The 21888-nt window shown below is 46.6% G+C and overlaps 2 protein-coding genes across 2 annotated transcripts; one reads left to right on the top strand and one right to left on the bottom strand.

Moving 5' to 3' along the window:
- Window positions 1–246: 246 nt before the first annotated feature.
- On the top strand, window positions 247–1194 carry LOC142007392 (olfactory receptor 52R1-like). The gene has a single exon (XM_074984013.1). The coding sequence runs from the start codon at window positions 247–249 to the stop codon at window positions 1192–1194; it is 948 nt and encodes a 315-aa protein (XP_074840114.1).
- A 10207-nt stretch (window positions 1195–11401) lies between these two features.
- LOC142007385 (olfactory receptor 52N2-like) lies at window positions 11402–12349 on the bottom strand. The gene has a single exon (XM_074984004.1). The coding sequence runs from the start codon at window positions 12347–12349 to the stop codon at window positions 11402–11404; it is 948 nt and encodes a 315-aa protein (XP_074840105.1).
- Window positions 12350–21888: the final 9539 nt, after the last annotated feature.

Here is a 21888-nt window from a genome sequence, read left to right as displayed (position 1 = left end):
GATCAGTTTTTAACAGTTATTTTCTCTGAAAATGCAAATGTCATTTTTCAGTTTCTGAAGAGCAACCAGTCTTCTTCACACAGCAGGAAGTCCCCCAGTATTACGTGTAGTGCCTAAAACCATACATTGCCTTTCCATCCAGGCATTTGTACCACAACGATCATCCTAGACCGTGGGCAACTACAGGAGGTCAAGGACACAGAGACACAGTTCTGCTTCAGAGTTGGATGCCATCTCACCTACCCCATGTCAGATTTCAACACAACTAACTTCATCAACCCCTCCACCTTCATTCTGCTGGGCATTCCTGGCCTAGAATCCTCCTATATATGGATCTCCATCCCCTTTTGCACCATGTATATTATAGCCCTTGTGGGAAACTTCACCATCCTCTTCATTGTGAAGACAGAGAAAAGCCTCCATGAGCCCATGTACTATTTCCTCTGCATGTTGGCTGTCACTGACCTGGTCCTGACCACATCCAACATGCCCAAAACTCTGAGCATCTTCTGGTTCAAATCCAGAGAGATCAATTTCAATGCCTGCCTCACCCAGATGTACTTCATTCACTGCTTCTCATCACTGGAGTCTGGGATCCTTGTGGCCATGGCTTTGGATCGCTATGTTGCCATCTGCCATCCTCTGAGACATTCCGCCATCCTGAAAAACCCCATGGTGGCCAAGATTGGCCTGGCCGTGGTGCTGCGCAGTTGCATACTTGCATTACCCTACCCCTTCCTCGCGAGACGATGGCCATATTGCAGAACCAACATCATCCCCCACTCGTACTGTGCGCACATAGCCGTGGTGAACCTGGCCTGCACTGACGTCCGCCTCAGTAGTTACTACGGCCTCTTCGTGCTATTCTCTGTGATCGGAGTGGATGTCATTTCTATTATCGTGTCCTACACTCAGATCCTCAGGGCCATCTTCCGCCTCCCCACAAAGGATGCCCGGCTCAAGACTTTTGGGACCTGCGGTTCCCACCTCTGTGCCATCTCCATTTTATACGTTCCAGATTTTTTCTCTTCTCTCACTCAACGTTTTGCCAGCAATGTACCTCGGCATTTCCTCATTCTCTTTTCTAATGTGTATCTTCTGGCACCTCCAGTGCTACATCCTATCATCTACGGCATGAGGACCAAACAGATCCGAGACCGGCTGTTCCGCCTTCTTACTCAAAATCAGAACTAAACATTTTCCCTTGGGGCTCTGAATCTCAGCCTAAGCTCCATGCAGACCTGACTAGTGACATGGTGCTGGGCCTTCCTCCCTGAATCACTTACTGGACAGTAAGAGAGATGTTAAATCCTTTCCTGACCTTTCCAGATTGTGCAAGCATGGTAAAGTGGGCCATGTCTGAACAGCAGATTCTATTGCAGGATAATGCGCCTGTTGTCTCTAAACAATTTTTGAGGTAACAAGCATTATATTCCTTTAGCCCTGAAAAACTCTTTGCAAGGGGTGTACAGGAATGTCTCAAAATAGGGCTTACTTTAAGCATGTGGTGCCATTTAGACAGTGGTGCCTACCAAAAAGGCCTATTTGGAGCTTAGGGAGCCAAGCAGATAATAGCTGTGGAGAATTAGTCTAGGTACAAAACACTTGGTTGCCACTTTTCTAATTCTTGATAGCTGTCCCCAGAAAACCAGGCCCCTGACTTTCTCCTCTTTCAAGCCCTGCTCTATCACTTCCTCCATGTCCCAGCCCCTTGTCAATTGCTGAATCTTTTGCATTTCACTGTCCTGCTCTCTGCCATGCAAGTGCATGGGAGTCATTTCAGGTTTTCATAGAGATTGCACTTAAACAGGTATTCCAGGGGCTACTTAAGATCTTCAAAGTCTGTGGGTATTTTTGGCTGATAATTTGTCTGTTTGTTGACAGGAATAATGCACCTATTTCCTATTGTCTTCTGTTCTCCTTCTCTGGGGCACCTGGCATTGGCCACTGTCAGCAGACGGGATACTGGGCTGGATGGACCTTTGGTCTGACCCAGTATGGCCATTCTTATGTTCTTATGTTCTTATGGACAAATAAATAAACATTGGGCCCACTCAGCTCTAAATCCAGTACAGCAGTCCCTTGAGTTACATGAGGGTTGCGTTCCCACGCATGGTCACATAACTCAAATTTCATGTAAGTCAGGGTGTGGCCTTTTTTACCCAGCAGAACACACATTCTGCAGCCAGGGAAGCAGAAGGAGCACCTGGAGCTCCTTTTGAAAGCTAAGTCCTGGGGTTGGGGGGGTGCACAGTTGAGGAGGGTTTAGCCTGGTGGTGGGCTGGGGCTTCAGAGGGGTTTGGGGGGATGGAGCTGAGCCAGAGCCGTGCATGGGGGGTGAACTACAGCTGCAGGGGTTGAACCAGAGCCATGCATGGTGGTGGTGGGACAGGCCACAGACTGGGGAGGGAGGGTTAAACTGGGGCGGGAGGTGGTGAGCCAAAGCCGGAGCCACGCACAGTGGGAGTGGTGAGCCAGAGCTGGGCTGCGGGTGGTGAACTGGGCTGGGGGGGTTGAGCCAGAATCAGGGGGAATGGGATTTTGAGTTTGAGATTTTACTGTATATTATTTCATCCTGGGGCAAATCACTGAAGAAAACCTGGCTTGGGCTAAATTTTTAACGTATATAGTTACCGCGTTACTAACTTTGTGGAGAGAAAGACTCCATCAGGACTTCTGGGAGGGAAGTAATATCTAATGTTTTACAGCTGGGGACAGATATATCTGGCCATTCCGGGCAAGTCCAGTGATACAGACCATTATCCTGTCTTCCAACAGTGTCCAGTTTCAGATGCTACAGATGAAATCAACAGGACACTACAAGCAGCAAGTGCCCATTCCTGACTTGTAGAAAACAGAGGCTAGTGACACCATTCGTGTCCACTCTGAATGATAGCTATTGATGGACCTTGAATGTCCGTAGTTCTTATTGGGAATAGGTTATAGTTTTGGTATTCACAGTGTCCTCTAGCAGTGAGTTCCACAGGTTCACATGAGGAAATACTTCATAGAGGCTGTGTCTATACTAACTCCCAACTTTAATGTGAGCACGGTAAGGAGGGTGTTGGGAGATTACTAATGAAATGCTGTGGTGTATATGCAGCACTTCATTAAGCTAATTCTCCCCCCCCGGCAACTTTCAAGTGGCAAACTTTGAAATTTCAGCTTGTGTGTAGCCACAGCTAACCCACTGGTACATCAAAGTTGCAAACTTCGAAGTGTGTAGCCGCGGCTAACCCGACAGTACTTTGAGGTGCCTGGGCTACTTGGAAGTCCCTTTACTCCTCAAAATTTTGAGAAGTAAAGGGACTTGCAAGTAGCTTGGGCACTTCAAAGTACCGGTGGGTTAGCCGTGGCTACGCACGAGCCAGCACTTCGAAATTTGATGCTTCAAAGTTGCCGTGGGGGAGAATTAGCTTAATGAAGTGCTGCATATGCACCGCAGCACTTCATCAGAAATCTCCTGACACTCCACTTACCCCTGCTCCCTTCGAAGTTGAGAGCTACTGTAGACAGAGCCTTTGATTCTTTTAAATGTCATCATCACCATCAATAGCCGTGGGTTCAGCACTTGTCAGTGTCTGATGCCCCCTTACTATTTCCTTCTTTCTTTCCCTGTCAGGTACGGAGGGGCTCAGTTTCTGTAGACTAGCTCCACACCAATTTCCTATATCTTCTACCCATTCTCTGTGGGGTCTGCCTCTCCTATTCAAACTGTTCTTTATGCCAAATACCAGGGGCTTGATTCTTCATTCGTCATTCATTCTGCAAATATTCCTGAATAGCCGTAACTTCCATTGTATAAGCGTGTGCAGCAGGTTCTCTTTCGGCTGTATCTTCCTATACAATTCCTCATTGGTGACCTTCTGCATCCATCCTATTCTCAGGATCCTTCTATAACAGCTCCCCTCAAATGCAAATATACTTCTCTTCGAATCTTTCTTTATCACCTACGTATCTCATCTGTACGACATGCTGCTGAATATACTTTTTCAAGACACTTAGCTTCATTCCTAAGCTATCAGAGGGGTAGCCGTGTTAGTCTGGATCTGTAGCAGCAACGAAGGGTCCTGTGGCACCTTATAGACTAACAGAAAAGTTTAGAGCATGAGCTTTCGTGAGTTAACTCACTTTTTGCTTTTCCAGATCTTTTCCATCCTCTTCAAACTCACTCTTGCTTTCACCATTCTAGTCTCTATTTCCTTCTTATAGTCTAGATCATACGTTATGTTGCTCCCCAGGTATGTGAACTTCTCTACATTCTCTAGTTCAATCCCATTTATGCTGATCTTCCTTCCTATTTCCTTATCTCCAAATTCCATGTGTTGCCTATTAATTCCTTCGGGTGACTACAAGTTCTTCTCCTATGTGAAGAAATACCTACAGTTTATGTACTCAGTTCAATCTCTCTCATATCCCCCCGTGATCACCTCTTTTCCATGATGAAAATTCCCCCTTTTGTTAATCTAACTTCATATGTGCCGTGTCTACATGAGCCCCAAACTTCGAAATGGCCACGCAAATGGCCATTTTGAAGTTTACTAATGAAGCATTGAAATGCATATTCATGGGAATAAGGGGACTTCGAAGTAGGTGGGGTCCTTTCGAAAAGGAGCCCTGTCTGGACGAGATGCGTGGTGGCGAGGAGCATCAATTTTGAAGCACTGTGGCCGCCCGCATGCTAATGAAGCACTGAATATGCATTTCAGCGCTTCATTAGTAAACTTCAAAATGGCCATTTGTGTGGCCATTTTGAAGTCTGGGGCTCGTGTAGACGTAGCCATGGTGGCAGTTTCATTCTCTAATCATTTCTGTTGCTGTTCTGTCTAACTTTTCCAATTCTAGTACATAATTTTTGAAATCAGGTGACCAGATCTTCATACAGTTACCATTATGTTTGCATACCAGGTGTTTATAGACAGATAGTACAAGACATCCACCTTATGAATCCCTTTCATAATGAATCCAAGCATCGTATTATCTGTTTAGACTGCCACTGCGCATTGTTGGGATCTGTTCAGAAACTCTTCACAATGTCCCCAAGAACTAACTTAGATCTTGGAGCATTCTTTGGTTTTGGTCAGAGCCTTCTGTGTTTTCAGTGGCCGTCTCTTGGCTCTCCTCCAGCTGGAGTCTGACTCTCTGCTGGAGCCAAAGCCTGGCAGAAAGAGTCCCTCTGCCCCCTTTGTGCCTCTCGCCTGCTCCAGCTTCTTCTGACTCGTCCACTATAGGGTGCGAGAAGACATTGTGACGGTCGAGAGTGCAGTCCGACCCCTCTCTGAACCCTCAGGAGAATTCCAAACAGGTCAGTCTGTGCAAGGTGAAAAGCTGCAAAACAATAATCCTGCCAAGGCGAACAGCTGCAAAACAAAGTACGATTGCCAAAACTTCAAGGCTACGCTGGCAGTAGGCCACAAGAGATAGTAAGAGTAGTGCATAAGCAATTTTATGTAAATGAGTTCAAGCTTTATTAGTTAGTGTTAGGCGGCCCGTTACAGAGCCTCTCCCCCAAGCGAAGCTTCGACGTGTCAGGTTTTCCCCCACTGGTGACTGTGGCGTTTCCGGCATCCTGTCGCAGGTGTCACACGCTTTCAATAAACCAAATATAGCACTCGCCCGCTGGGTGCAGCCTCGTTTCTGTGGAACCTGAGCCTGGTTGGTTACATCCACCCTTTGTGTTTTGAAGGACTGGACCAACGGCTCCTCTCTCTTTCTTCTTCTTTGTGCAGAGGTCCCATGCTCCATGCCTACTCCTCTCCAGATTACCAGTCTCTATTTAGAATCTAGCCACCACTTTCTTCTTGGGTGGGTTGTTGGTAGGACTGGTAGGCTGGTCATTAAACCCTGTGTATAGGCAGAGGTCTCCTTCCCCTTAGCAGAATGAGAGTGAGTGAATAGTCCAAGAAAAGCCCAAAGACATAAGAAGAAGCGATATTTCAAAGATTAAAAAAGACTGGGACATTTCATCATGGAAAAGAAATAATGAATTGTTCTGAGAGAAGTCTATGAAATCATGAAAGGTGTGGAAAAAATGAACAAGGACATATTATTTAGTCCTTACCATAACACATGAAGTGGGTGGTCACCAAATGAAATTAGTAGGAACAAACTTGGGAAAATATTTCTTCACGGTAAACCCATAGAACTCTGTGCCTGGGGATGTTGTGAAGACTAAAGTTATAACATGGTCTGTTAAGAACTAGATAAGTTCATGGAGGACAGCCCTGAAAATGGCTATTAGCCAGTATAGGGAGAGATGGTGTCATTATCCTTTGCTTGCCAGAAGTTGGAAGTGGAATACAGGACATGAATAACTTGATGGTTGGCCTCTGCTGCTCATTATTTTGAAGCAACTGGTATTGGCCATTGTCAGAAGACAGGATACAGGGCTTGGTGGACCTTTGGTCTGGCCTGTATGACAATTCATATGTTCTTATGTTCAGTGACATAGGCAATGTTTTACAGGTCTTCTATTGTGTTTATATAGATCTGGGCATCTCATATGCTATCTGAATTAAACAATTTGTAACCTGTAATCAGAGTCCTGGGGGCAGGGAGGGTAAACTGAAATTTCTCACTTAGGGCAAATTGCAAAGAATGGGGCTGAAAATCCCCAAAAGAGATGGTTATTCTAATACTTGGATTTACAAAGCAAGAAACTAAACAGATATCACAATGCTTTCCTGGTCACAGAGAAGCCAAAACTGGCTTCCCCACAAGCAGTCAAGACAAGTGTAATGATGATTATTGAAATTTTTGTTTATCATATAAAAAGTTCTAAACATTCCTATGGATCAAATCCCTCATCTCCCACATAGGTGACTATTTCAGAGACTGAGCAGCCAGATCTCAAGACAGTTTCTCCATCATAAGGCACCACAAGGCAGTCACAAAGAGAATTTCTGTTCACCACACTGGGAAACAAGAAGTCCTACAATCAATTCCCTCAGGTACTCCAGTTATCCTGTGCCACCATCTCTAACGCTCCTTCTGGATAGAAGAAATTATGAGAAGTAATATCCTCATATAAAGAAGGTTCTTACAGAATCACACAGAATCACAGAATCATAGGGCTGGAAGGGACCTCTGGAGGTCATTTAGTCCAGCCCCCTGCTTCAAGCAAGATCAAGCCCCACTAAGTCATCCCAGCCAGGACCTTGTCCAGCCAGGACTTAAAAACCTTGAGGGATGGAGAATCCACCACCTCTCTAGGCAACACATTCCAATGCATTCACCACCCTCCTGGTGAAGAGCTGTTTTGTTTTTGTTTTTTGTTTTTTTTTAATATCTAACCTACACCTCTCCCTCTTCAACTTTAGACCATTATTCCTTGTTCTGCCATCTGGCACCACTGAGAACAGTTTCTCACCCTTCTCTTTAGAGCTGCCCTTCAGGAAGTTGAAGGCTGCTATTAAATCACTCCTAAGTCTTCTCTTCTGTAAACTAAAGAAGCCCAAATCCTTCAGCCTCTCCTCATAGGTCTTGTGCTCCAGACCCTTTATCATTTTTGTTGCCCCCTGCTGAACCTGCTGCAGCAAATCCACATCCTTTTTGTACTGGACACAATATTCAAGATGTGGCCTCAGCAGTGCTGAATAAAGAGGAATAACTACTTCTCTAGATCTGCTCAAAATTCTCCTCCTAATGCACCCTCGTATGCCATTAGCCTTCTTGGCTACAAGGGCACATTGTTTATCATATCCAGGCTTTCATCCACCATAACCCTGAAGGATAAAATTAACTTTCTGTCTTTGTGACCCCTGTGTGACCTAGGTGTTGGGCCTAACCCCTTGTAGTGTGGTACATGCAGGCTCACAGGTGGGCAGCAAGAAAGAGGCTGGGTGAAACTGGCATAAACCTGTTTTACTGGTATCAACCTCTTTGTGAGGAAGTACTGCTCTGAAAAGATACCTGAGAATGGAATTTGAGGTGATATGTAGTGATTGGAAGCGATTTGGTGCAGAAGGGCATGACCTGTGTAGGTGTGTGATTGTGAGTGGTCAATGGGGACAGGATGATCACCATACAAGGTAATACAAAATACATTGTTTTGTGAATGGGCAAGTGCAGTTCTCCTGAGAGTATCCTGGAGATCCTGCCCTGGAATGTGTTCCTGAATAAAGCTGGTTGCTAAAGAAGGGTGCCTGAAATTGATTTTGGTAGGGGTTTGGGCCCCCATCTGAACACTCGGATTATAATTCTCCATCAACTCCTAGGTCCCTTTCCATTGTACTACTGCTGAGCCAGTCGGTCCCCAGCCTATAACAATGCTTGGGATTCTTCTGCCCACGGTGCAGGACTCTACATTTCTCCTTGTTGAACTGTATCAGATTTATTTTGGTCTAGTCCTCCAATTTATCCAGGTCACTCTGGATTCTCTCTCTACTCTTCAGCATATCTACCTCTCCCACTAGCTTTGTGTCATCTGCAAACTTGCTGAGGGTGCAATCCAGTCCCTCATCCAGGTCGTTAAGAAAGATGTTGAACAACACCAGCCCCAGAATTGAGCCTTGCAGAACTCCACTTGAAACCAACCGACATCCAGATATTGATCCATTGACCACTACCTGTTAGCCCCAACTGTCAAGCCAGCTTTCTATCCATCTTATAGTCCAAGGATCCAATCCACATGTCCTTAACTTATGGACAAGCATGTTGTGGGACACCGTATCAAAAGCTTTGCTGAAGTCAAGGTATATCACATCTATTGAATTCCCTATGTCCACAGAGCTTGTTACCTTGTCATAGAAGCTAATAAGATTGGTCAGGCAGGACTTGCCCCTGGTGAATCCATGTTGGCTACTTTTTATCACTTTCCCCTCTTCCAAGTGCTCCAAAATGGATTCCTTGAGGATTCCCTCCATTATTTTCCCAGGGATTTAGGTAAGGCTGATGGGTCTGTAGTTCCCTGGATTGTCTTTCTTTCCTTTTTTTAAAGATGGGCACTATGTTTGCCTTTTTTCCAGTCCTCCGGTATCTCCCCCAGTCTCCCAGAGTCTTCAAGGATAATGTCCAAAGGTTCAGCAAAAACCTCTGACAATGCCCTCAGTACCCTTGGGTGCATTAAATCCAGACCCATGGATTTGTGTATGTCTAGTTTTTCTAGATATCTCAGAACTTGTTCCTTCCCCACAGATGGCAGCCCTCCACCTTCCCATACTGCATTGTCTAGAACCGCTGTATGGAAGTTGACTTTGTCCATGAAGACTGAGGCAAAAAAAGCATTGAGTACGTCAGCTTTTCCTACATCGTCTGTCACTAGGTTAACTCCCTCATCCAGTATCGGTCCCACACCTTCTCTGATAACCCGTTTATTGTTAACATGCCTGCAGAAACCCTCCTTGTTACTCTTTACATCCCTTGCTAGCTGCACAGTGCCAGGGAACCCCATGAAGGACAGATATCTTGACGCAGGAGCACTGAACGGGGGCTGAATGGGCACAGCAGGGAGAAGAGGAGAAGCATGGCAAGGACTGATGGTGGGCAGCAGAGATGACACCTGGTTGGCGTGGCCAAATCACACCCACCAGCCACCGCAAGAGGCAGCCAGTGGAGGCTGGAAATGTGGGAGGAGTGAGAGGAGGAGAACCTGCCAGCCCAGAGCAGTTCTGCAGCTGGGACTGTACTGACAGACCAGCTGGTGGAGGGAGGAGTGTGGGAGGGGAGGGAGACAGTGTGGCCTGACCCCCCATGCTGCAGCTTTGTCTGAGCACCAGCCTTGAACCTTCACCCTCGCTCTCAGTCACTGGACCCTACCCCTCACTGTGGGTGGCTGAGCGGCTGGCAAGAAAGAATCCAGCCTGCAGTAGGACCCAGCAGTAGTGGTGGGAGAGGAGAGACATACGATATGGAACAAGTATGAGAGAGGTCGCCGTGTTAGTCTGTGTCTTCGAGAACAACAAGAAGTCCTGTGGCACCTTATAGACTAACAGATAAAATATGGGGCAATTTACCCGGGCAAAGGAAAAAGAACAGCTGGAATACCCACAGGAAGGCTTAAATAGGGGACTGTGCCTTTAAAAATGGGCCATCTTGTCACACTGTGCCCACCCACCATACTACCCGGCTCCTGACCCGCTTCAGCTGCTCTCACAAGGTTGTCTGGCTTCCCTCTTTGCTCCTGTCCGGCTTGTCAGTCCCACTGCTGCATCCTTGCTGCACTCACTGCAGGCTCCTTGTCAGGCTGCAGCAGCTGTCCCAGCCCTGGAGCAGAGCGAGCCATGCAGAGGAGGCGGAGGTGGAACTGGCAGAGTGGCAGGGATGGGAGGAACAGGCATGAGCAGCAGGGGAAGGCACTTGGGGAAGCAGGTGCAGAGGGACGTGAGGCCTCCAGGAAAGAGGTGCAGTGGGGGTGGAGATGGAGGCGGGAATTCTGGGAATGAGGCGGGAGACAGGAGCTTGGGGCTGGGGTGCAGAATTAGCTGTGGCCAAGAGGGAAGATGTGTAGTGGTGGTGGGGGGAAGCAGGGTAGGGAGGAGGATCTGTGGGGTCGTTGTGGATACTAAGTGCAGCAAGGGTGGAAACCCTCACTGAATGGAGGTACCTGGGTTAGAAAAGTTCAGAAAATGGAAACAAAATGATTATGGGCTCAGAGTAGCTTCCATATGAGGAGAGATTAACAAGAGTGGCTCTTCTCAGCTTGGAAAGAGAGAAATAAGGGCGTGGGATACTTGGGAGAGCCCTGCAGATGCATGACAGGTTCACGGACACAAATAAGGAGTGTTATTCATTCCCTCCCGTAACACAGGAAGGGTGTCACCAGATGATGTCAGTAGGCAGCACATTTAAAACAAACAAAAGGATGTTTTTACATAACGCACAGTCAGCCTGTGGGATTGTTTGACAAGGGGCTGTTGTGAGAGCCCAGACTTAGACAGAGTTCAAAAAAACAGAGACTAATTCATGGAGGAAAGATCCATCAATGGCCAGGAGGCTAGTCATGGTGTCTCTATCCTCTGCTTGTCAAAAACTGGGCCTGGGCATAAGGGAAGGAGCTACTTGAGGACTCCCTGTTCTGTTCATTTCCAGGAGTGAGAAAGTTGTGAAAGCAATGAGTTCTACACAGGCATAACACTGAGTTTGTGATAGAGTGATCAGCAGTGACACAGAGATAGGATCAAAACACTTTGCAGTATAGTAGCGATGATGAATCAAACTTGGAGGAATAGCTGAGGCAAAGGGTGAGCTTTGGAGGTACAGTTGGCAACATTTCCAAACGTGGAACTGCAGTAATTGCGAACAGACTGGTTCTCCCTTCTGTCTTGCTGGTACAGCCCAGTGAGGTCAGGAAAGGGTTTAAGGTCTCTTTGAGTGTTGAGCGATTGATTCAAAGAGAGCACAGAACCATATCACCAGCTCCGCACAAGGCTCAGTCCGAGAGGCAGAGCACAAGGAAAAAGCTTTACTTCATTTTCTGAGAAATGAGCCAGAGCAGCCTGTCCTGGATCTGTTTGGTCCTCACCCCATAGATGATGGGGTTGAGCATGGGGGGCACCAGGAGATAGATGTTGGCAGTGAAAACGTGGAAATGCATGGGCACATTCTTGCCATATCGGTGTGTGAGGGCGGAGAAGAGATGTGGCACATAAAAGACAAAGATGGCAGAGAGGTGGGCGCTGCAGGTCCCAAAAGCCTTGAGCCGGGAGTCTTTTGTAGGGAGGTTGAAGATGGCCCTGAGGATGTGAGTGTAGGACACCGCAATAAAAAACACATCCAGACACCTCACACAGACTATCATAAAAAGCCCATAGTAACTGCTGACACGGGTGTCACCACAGGCCAGCTTCACCACCGCGATGTGCTCGCAGTATGAGTGAGGGATGATGTTGGTTCTGCAGTAAGGCCATTTCCTTGCTAGGATCAGGTAGGGCAGTACAAGTAGGCTGCCACGTATTGCCACAGCCAGGCCGATCTTGGCCACCGCGTGGCTTGTGAGGATGGTGGAGTGTCTCAGGGGATGGCAGATGGCCACATAGCGATCCAAAGCCATGGCCACAAAGACCCCTGACTCCATCACTACAAAGCAGTGAATGAAGTACATCTGGGTGAGGCAGGCACTGAAATCAATCTCCCTGGAATTGAACCAGAAGATGCTCAGGATTTTGGGCAGGATGGAGGTACACAGGACCAGGTCGGTGAGCGCCAGCATGCAGAGGAAATAGTACATGGGCTCATGGAGGCTCGGCTCTCTTTTGATAACAAACATGATGGTGAAGTTCCCCATGATTGCTATGGCGTACATGGCGCAGAAGGGGATGGAGATCCAGACATGGGCTCCCTCCAGGCCAGGAATGCCCAGCAGGATGAAGGTGGAGGGGTTGGTGGAGCTGGTTGTGTTGGAATCTGACATGGAGTAGAGAAAGAACTGTCTAACTGTGTGCCAAAATGGTGCTCTCTTCATGTACCATATACTGCCCTGACGTCCTGTGTGCGCCACAGATCTAGGCTGATGTTACCAGTACAAATGCCTGCATTAAGAGACAACGTTCATATGAGACATGACGTGCTACTGGAGACTGTAATTACAGGTGAAGCAGGTTTGTCGCTCTTCATACATTCAAAAACGACATTTTCATTAAGCACATCAATGAACTGCGGAGACCTGACCCTCCTAATGCCAATCCCAGGTTTAATTGTGTTCCAGGGACCAGTAATTCACACACTTTGTGGTGCTGAGGACCTTAGTAGGCTCCATCAGGAAACTTAAATGTTCTTACTGGTTATCTGTCAATAGTCATTAATGCTAATTGTTCTATGTTGTAAGGAGTTCCCCATTCGCCTCATAGTTCAAACTGTGAAATGGCGAAAAAAAAAATCTGCCAAGACACATTCCAGAGACTGGAAGAAACATCCCAACTAAAACATACCTGAGGGGCAAGACTGAGCAGCCCTACAGAAACATCTGAGCCTCCATCACAGTGGCCAAGACAAAAAACACTGTTCAGATACCTAAAGAGTGGGGAGGAGAGTAACCTGCTCTGGACATGCACTGAGATTTGGTCACCAAGTGCCAACAAAAGGTCTAGAAAATAGGAAAAAAAAAACAATTTTTAAGTCAAGCTTTGAGAGTGGACGAGACTGCCCTGCGAAGACAAACTGGAAAGAGGGATTGGCTAGTTTAGAGAAGTGGAAAAAAAGGAGCATATGATAGAGGAGAGAAAAATAAAGATTGGAAGAGTTTACATTCAAATGGACAGAGAAGAGTTGACAAATCTTTCAACATAAGAATGGCCATGTTGGGTCAGATGAAAGGTTCACACTGCTCAGTATCATGTCGTCTGACAATGGCCAATGTCAGACACCCGAGAGGGCTGGGGAAAGGGAAAAAAGAGGGCAAGCAATGCAAATCGGAAATGATGTTGAAGACATCAGGGAAAATCCATACATGGATGGGTACGGGTTAATTAAATGGAGGTGAGTATGTATATTAAAAACAAAAGAAATCCCTTAAGTGGTTTAGGCCAATTCCTAGAGGGTAAAAGGAGGTTTTGTTTGGCATTTAGAAAGAAGCAGTGTGAGGTATTCATATCCCAGAAACTGAAAAAACCCTTTCAACTCCCTTAGAACTCAAGGAGTATATTAAAAAGCATCTACAGTAAAAGCTCAGAGTTACGAGCTCACTGATCAGCCACACATCTTATTTGGAACTGGAAGTCCATAATCAGCAGCAAAGCTTTTCCTGCCCCCAAAAAGAGGCAAATAGAGGATAGTAGTGTGTAAAATGTAATTACAAAGAAAAGGAAAGCTTTAAATAATCGATTTGACTAGTCTCAGAAAAACGTAAAATTTCAAATGGGATTGGAAAAACTTCTAAGAATTGCATTACATTACATTACATTACATTACAATTCATGCCAGTCCAAAAAGAGGGTTCATGGAAAACAGGACTTGTCAGTAAACACTATTTTGCTTTAATGAGAGTATACACTTAGCGATCCAGTGAACTAGATGCAATAAACCTCAATTCCTCTGAGGTATTTGATTCAGTGGTGAACACCGCCAGACAAAAACACCAAAACCCTGCAATACTAACAGAGCACAAGAGAAATGTGCTGAAAGGTGGCTGAAAAGCAATTGTCACTGGGCCATTCTCGGGGGTGTCTACGGGGAGTTCATTGGGATTACTTCTGCACCTGCTTCTATTGAAAATTTTCACCTGTTGATCACCATTGACCGGGAGCATTTGGTGAGCTGGGCCATGCAAATAAAGTGTTTTAGTATGGTCACATGCCAAGTGATCCTCTCAGAACAGGCGATGAAGGACTGACCGACAGACAAAGCACTGTGTTATGGAACTCAGGGACCCAGAGGAGGATTTAGGGAACACTGAGTAATCAACTCATCACAAACTCCTAGTGTGATGCTGTGGCCAAAAGGACTGACGCAATCCTTGGATGCAGAAACAGGGGAGTGGTGAGCCGAGGCATGGAAAGTATCTTACCTCTGCACTCGGCACTGGTGAAACCTTCTAGTTCTGGGGTCCACATTTAAAAAGAAAAAAGATGTTGGAAAATTGGAGAAGGTGCAAGAAGAAATACAAAAAAGATTTAATGCTGGGGAAAATTCCAAAGAGTGACAGACTTCAGTAGGTACATCTGTCCCTCTGATCAGCAGGGCAAACAAGTGAGAGTTATGAGGAGAAAGTCATGGTTAAGAACTGGCCCTTGCACCTAGTGCCAAAAGACAGCAAGACTCAACGCCTGCAAGCTGAGGCCAGATCTCTGTAAATCAGTCTAAATGCCTAGCCCGGGGGTGATTAATCGTAGGGATACACTGCAAAGGGAAGGGGTGGGTGTAGGCTTTCCCTCTCTGCAGCTGCAGACTGGATGCTTTTCTTGCAGATCAGTTTGGGGGCTTAGCTCCACATCAAGCTACAGTGGTGCTGCTGCAGCATATCACTGTAATCCCTGTTTACACTGAGGGCAGCTGTTCTCCTGTCGGCATAGTTATGCCAACTCCCTGAGAGACGATAGCTGGGACGGTGAAGGAAATTTTCTGCTCGCCTCCTGGGGCCTGCACCAGGGTTAGCTTGACACTGGTGCATATATATTTAATGTGTATCATAACTAATGACCAAGGGAGTGTTCTGTCACTTCGGAAGTCAGACCGGATAGGATTTATAAAATAAAACTGGTCACACAACAACTTTTTCCCTTTGGAACTCCTTGCCAAAGACAGCACTGAAGCAAAGAGCTTGTCTGAATGGGATTGACATATGGACTGGGCATTGTAGGTGAGCCTGGTGGCTTTACATTTAATTCAGGCTGTCTGACAACTTGAACCTGAAAAAAAACATATTCTCAATTGTTTACAAGTGTGCCAAAACTGAGACCTTTGGACTGAAATTTCCCATGATTGGTGTCTGCTTGGAGATGATTTTTGAAGTTACAGACATACGAGTTCTGCTGACTCCTACAGCAGGGAAGCTTATACCCACATTGAAAAAGTCTTAGTATTGATCCAGAGGGGAGCCCAAGCACTGCCTTGCTATCCAGAAGGTCAGAATCAAGTAACAGCCACCCCCCCATTAAAAGCCAGAGCCCCAAAATGCAAAAGGAGAAGGTGACAGTGTCTGTGCGTTAACACACAGGTCTTTACTCAGTTTTTACTCCAAGGGGAATTTTGCCTTAGTGGGACTTGAGTATGGGCTATGGCCAAAGAAATGTGCCCTCTACGGCACATCTGCAAACACCTTTCTTCCTGCAGGATCCACATGGCCACTCAAATGAGCTTTCTTGGATCTGGAGGCCATCATCAAGCAAGGATTCTGTAGCCTAAGATATTGGGGCAAACTGATCCCTTATGGCAGGGCCCCAGAACGTTTAATGGCTGTGCAGAATGGAAAGGACCACAGACTTACTCTGTATCCCATCATGCCCAGTAGCACTGAGTTTGTCAAGCAGGTGAGCTCCTCAGGAAGAGAAGGGTACCTGTTATTTCTGAAATGGAAGTCTCCTCTCAGTGAGTATGCTTCAGGTAGCCGTGAACCACAACTATCTTACTCCGCCATCTGAATTAACATCCCGCACTAGTAGCTGCCATTTATAATAAACCTCTGTGGAATCCTGGGGAGTTCGCTGAGCCTCTGATAGAGGAACAGCACATGAATGCACAAAGGTTGCAGAGAAGCCCTTCTCTGCTTTTTATGCAGCTTTATGAGTAAATAGCAATTAAGGGAACTTCCGAAAGGGACATGAGGACTTTTGGGCCCAGTGCTGAATGAATCAGAGAGGAATTGTCTGCTCTGTGCCTTTGTGCATAGTTTAAATATTAAGGACACTTGGGATATTGCTGAGGTCTCCATGTGGTCTGATGACTTAGGAGAGACACACTCTGTTTTTGCAGGCCCATGGGGCTAATCCTAGGGGATGAGAGATCAGGAATTCCCATCAGTAACTATCACACTGTGCAGCACCTTTCACTGAATGATCTTCAAAACTCCTAGAAACAAAAGTCACTGTGAACACATCCCCAGAATCCAGACAGGGAAACTGAAGCATGGGGAGATTTGACTTGGCCAAGGTCAAATAATGACAGTATGACAGAATCTGGATATCCTGACCTCTGTGCCCTGTTCACTGTCTCTGTGACACCAAGATGGAAATGGACTCTCATGGTGGCAGGGCTGTTTGTTGGGTGGGATGCAGAGGAAAGGCTGGAAGAGGATTTTCAGAACTAACTGTAAGTCATGAACTCCCCACTCCTGTGAGGTGTGAAGTCTAGGTGTACGCTTCCCCTCCTCCTCCGAAACCTGCCAAGCCATCACAGTCATTGGTGTCACTTTGCCAGGACAGAGTCACCAACCACATGTTGCTTTGTGTAGGGTCCAGCCAGCGGCTTCTCCTACAGAAAGAGGGCTCACTCTGTCCCAAAGCTGCCCTGGAACAGGGTGGGCCCTCTAGGCAGAGAGAAAGGGCTGGGTGTTTGCAATAGATCTGTTCTCTCTTTCTTTGTCCATTTTCTCCCATACTGTCCTATGGAAGAATTGATATCTAATGTTCCAGAGTCAGGCTATTCAGGACTGTCTTGGCTGGAGGGCACTGGGATTCCCATGGTAGAGCTCTCTCCCAGCTCATCTGTTCTGCAGAGGTCTGAAGAGCTTTGGGTACCGCAAAAGATCAAAACTTCCAAAAGGTAAAAGTTTCACCTGAGAGGAGAAAAATAAGGTGAGTCTTTTGAAGAACCCCAAGAAGATGTCAGTGGGGTAACAGTTCTGCATTTCTGGGGAAATGTCTTGACTTACACCCTAGCTGGATGGAATTGGCTAAAGAAAGGATCTGAGTCCTTATTCCCATGCCCTCTGCTTAGCAGACTGTCTGACCTCTAGAACTTCCCATCCACTCCTGTTTGGTGCAGATCCCATAACCTCAGCAAGCCTGGGCCAAGCATTCTTGGGGTTGACTCACAATCTTCTCATGGTCAGTTAGGACAGGGGCTTGGGTGTCCCCACTCGGGGGGTAATTGCTCCATTCTTGAAACTTCCCTTACCCACAGATTATTGAATTCCGTTAAAAGGAAATACAATTTATTAAAAAAACAATGAGAAATCCCATGGCACCTTAAAGATAAACACACTTATTTGGGCTTGAGCTTTCATGTGCTGAAGCCCACTTCATCAAATGCATCTCATGTCCTTCAGGTGCCACAGTGCTCCTCATTGCTTTTGCTGAAAGATTAACATGGCTACTCCTCTGGAGCAATTTATTAAGCAGCAGTCAACTTAAACCTGAAGGGGGAATGGTAATTAGGGTGTTGGGAGATGACTAATGACGTTCTGCAGTGCATACACAGCACTGCATTAGGCTAAATGTCCCCCACAGCAACTTCCAAGTGTGAAACTTCGAAGTGCTGGCTCGCGCGTAGCCGTGGGTACTTCAAAGTGTCCGCGCTACCCTGCAGTCCCTTTACTTCTCAAAATCACACATAAGAACATAAGAACAGCCATTACTAGGTCAGACGAAAGGTCCATCTAGCCCAGTACCCATCTGCCGACAGTGGCCAGTTCCAGGTGCCCCAATGGGGATGGACTGAATACAATGGTCAAGTGACTTGTCTCCTGCTCTCAATCTCCAGCCTCTGACAAAGGCCATGGACACGATTCCTACCTCCTGGCTAATAGCCTTTTTATGCACCTAACCTCCATGAATTTATCTAGCTCTTCTTTGAACTGTCTTATAGTGCTAACCTTCACAGCCTCCTCTGGCGAGGAGTTCCACAGGTTGACTCTGCACTGTGTGAAAGAGAACTTCCTTTTATTAGTTTTAAACCTGCTATCCATTAATTTCATTCGGTATCCTCTAGTTCTTATATTATGGGAACAAGTGAGCATTGGCCTGCTAAACCCAGTGTTGAGAGTTCAGTGACCTTCCAAGGTCCCTTCCAGTTCTATGAGATGTGTAAATAACTTTTCTTTATTCATCCTCTCCATACTGCTCAAGATTTTATACACTTCTATCATATTCCCCTTCAGTCTCCTCTTTTCTAAACTGAAAAGTCCACCAGTCTCTTTGGCCTCTCCTCATATGGGACCCATCCAAACCCTGAATCATTTTAGTTGCCCTTTTCTGAACCTTTTCTAAAGCCAAAATGCTATTTTGAGGTAAGGAGACCACATCTGTACTCAGTATTCAAGATGTGGGTGTACCATAGCTTTATATAGAGTCAGTAAAATATTCTGTTTTATATTTTATGCCTTTTTCAATAATTGCTAACATCCCATTTGCTTTTTTGACTGCTGCTGCACACTGCGTGGATGTTTTCAGAGAACTATCCATGATAATCCCAAGATCTCTTTCCTGATTAACTGTAGGTAAATTAGCCCCCATCATATTTTGTGTATATTTGGGGTTATTTTTTCCAATGTGCTTTACTTTACACTTATCCACATTAAATGTCATTTGCCATTTTGTTGCCAAATCACTCAGTGGCTCAACCCCTGTTGATGGGGGGCATATGGCAGGCATGAGGGGGCAGAGGGGTCAGTCCCTGGCCCTGGGGGAGGGAGGCAGATGGCAGAGCTGGGGGGCGAGAGCTCAGTCCCTTTCCCAGAGGAGAGGAGGAAATTCCAGACTGAGCTGTAAGTGGATGGGTTTGGCTTGCCATCTGGACCATAGGTGGTAGGTGGTAAGGTCTCAGTTTATAAATTCTGGACCACTACATGTGTCTGGTCAATTTGTGTGGTATCAGAGTCCCTCTGATTTGGACAACCTGCATTATATTAGACAGTACGCATTGCCAGGCTGATAAATACCTGTGAAAATAAAAGAAACCAACCGCTTTTCTCTCCTAGGAGATTGTGTAACCAAATGCAATTATTGTTTTTTAATCATAACACATAATGTGGTTTGGGGCTTTTTGTAATATCCATTGTAATTGGGCATCTTTACCGGAATGGTGCTCAGATGTCCAGTCGGCTCCCCTTGATGTTAATCACTTTGGCCTCGTTCGTGTGTTGTCTTTGGACAGTAGTGTAAACTCTGCAGTTAGGCGACACTGCTGACCCCAGAGCACCCCCAAGAGCCACAAATCAAGCGAGGTATTAAGGATCGGGAACCATGGACTCCAACATCCTCATGAATCTCCAATATGACTCAACAGTGTACATTGGTACATGCATATGCTGTGACAATGGGCGTGACTCAGTTGATGGCAAGGGGGATCCGTCATACCCTAGGTCACTCGATACAGCCCCTGTTACACACACTTTTATACACAGGTATAAACAAGTTACGTATCCAGGTACATTCCCCTAATTGTAATACATCAATGCACCTCGATGTAATTAGATCTACCCATTAACTTGGGTGTTAGTGGTAGTACCATCAAAACAACACAACCCATCATGTTATCATTATGAAGTTGGGTCGGGATGTTCTGGTGCTAAGATGTTATCTGTGGGGAGCATCTGGGGAGTGCATGGAACCAAGCAGGATGTGTTTATGTGTATCACTGAGTGCCTGGCACTGGTGTAATGTTCTGATCAGCCCTGTCTCTGCCAAATTCCTGTGAACAGTATCTATCTAGCTCACAGCTTTTAATTTAACTCTCTGTTATTCAGGCTTGTGGTGCTTTAGCTAGGCGTTGAGCATTGTTCTAGGCCTTTGGCCTTACACCAGGCTTATTGTCAGGCCCTCTGTGATGGAGTGGGGGTAGTGCATGTGTGAGTCAGGCTGGATGTCTGAGGCAAGCACAGCAGCTCCCAGTGGCTAAGGATGACCCTGGGGCTACAACTGGCAGGTAACACCTCTGCCCTGAACAAAGAGGAGGGAGGAGCCGAGCTGGGTTTTGAATTGGGGGCGGCAGTTAGAGGCTAGGGGAAGAGAGAGCTGGAAGGCAGCCAGCCTGAGGAGGGGGAAACCTACACCCCAGAGGGGCACCCCTCGGGGTCGTCTCCCCAGGACGGGTTGGAAGGACTGTCTCTGACTGCTGTACTGTCGCTTCTGTGAGAAACGGTCTCTGTTGCCTAATAAACCTCCTGTTGTACCTGCTGAGTGAGAGTCACTCCTGCCAGTGGACGGGGTGCAGTGCGGGGGACCCCTGAACCCCATCACACCCTCTCATTACAATAGTGTGAGTGTCTGCATCAGCAAGTAGTGATCAACAGCTTGATGTGTAGTTGGCAGCTGGTGCCAAGCAAAAGTCCCCATGGGTCAGTCCTGTGGCTAAGTTGTTTTGTTGTTGTTGTTTCACCAAGCGTAGGGGACATACATATAGGTGAAGGAAACATCCTGTGGACACTTCCCAGCCCACTCCCAGTCTGTCTCCACTCATTGTCCCCTTGCATAGTCTCTGAGATCTCTGCTCCCTGAGGTAAGTGCTTGAAGAGATGCTGCATGCCAAGAGTGGGCCTAGAAACCCAGAGCCAAAGTAGATACTAACCACTGCTCCAATGCAAAAGCACATGGGTACAAAGGATGGGATGCAAACACATTCAACTGCTGGAATTCCAGCTATAAGAACTTGAGAGGGACTGTGGCATCAAACCTGGTGAAGATCCATGGAGGCTCAGGGCTTGTGACTGGAAGGGGATTGGGAATGGGTGGGGAGCAGCTCACAAGATTTTCTCCTCTACCAAATGAGGTCCTCCGTCTTTGGTATTTCTCCAAGTGCTCTGGTTCTAAGCCTGGTCCAGCCAGGCTTCCCTGAAAGGAATGCCTCCTGAACCAGACAGTAGTGGTTTGGGATCAGTGACAGTATTGGTTTCTCCCCTTGACAGCAGTCCCCATAATGGAAAAGAAGGAAAGTTCCTATTCTAGTGGTCTCAATCCAGTCTCTCTCTTCATGTGTTTTGGTTGATGTCTCTCTTTCCTTTATATCTCGCCCCCTCACATATGCTCCCTCTCTCCACAGCTTCTAATGCGCATTCAACGTAGATGCCAGCGGAAAATGATCAAGCAGTTGTAAGTCTGTTAACTTCAGTGGCAATTGCAGGTTTAGCAGTGGGAATGGCTGCATCTGAGAGCTGGTGTGGCTGAACAAGGTGCAATAACTTGCTATTAAGGTGCAGATCTATGGAACAGTGAGTACCACAGCTCCCAAGGGTGACAGTCGTATGTGGGCGCTGAGGAGCTCCAGGCTGACATGTCACCAGGGTCTCTGTATGTGCACACCTAGAGCTGAAAGGGAGATGGTTTAGCTGGGTAAAGCACCTCCCCTGTAAACAGGAGATCCTGAGTTCAAGTCCCAGTGGTAGGTGGCTGCTGGGCTTTGGGGGCAGGTAAAGCATATTTGACCATGGGCCTGCTAAACCCAGGATTGTGAGTTCAATCCTTGAGGAGGCTATTTAGGAATTGTAGTAAAGAGATGTCAGGGATAGTGCTTGGTCCTCCCAAGAGGGCAGGGGACTAGACTAGGTGACCTCCTGAGGTCCCTTCCAGCTCTAGGAGATGT

This window comes from Carettochelys insculpta, chromosome 1 (genome assembly GCF_033958435.1).
Source record: "Carettochelys insculpta isolate YL-2023 chromosome 1, ASM3395843v1, whole genome shotgun sequence".
In the NCBI taxonomy this organism is placed as follows: domain Eukaryota; kingdom Metazoa; phylum Chordata; order Testudines; family Carettochelyidae; genus Carettochelys; species Carettochelys insculpta.
The sequence above is the reverse complement of the archived record's forward strand: the minus strand, read 5'-3'. Positions and strand labels throughout refer to the sequence as shown.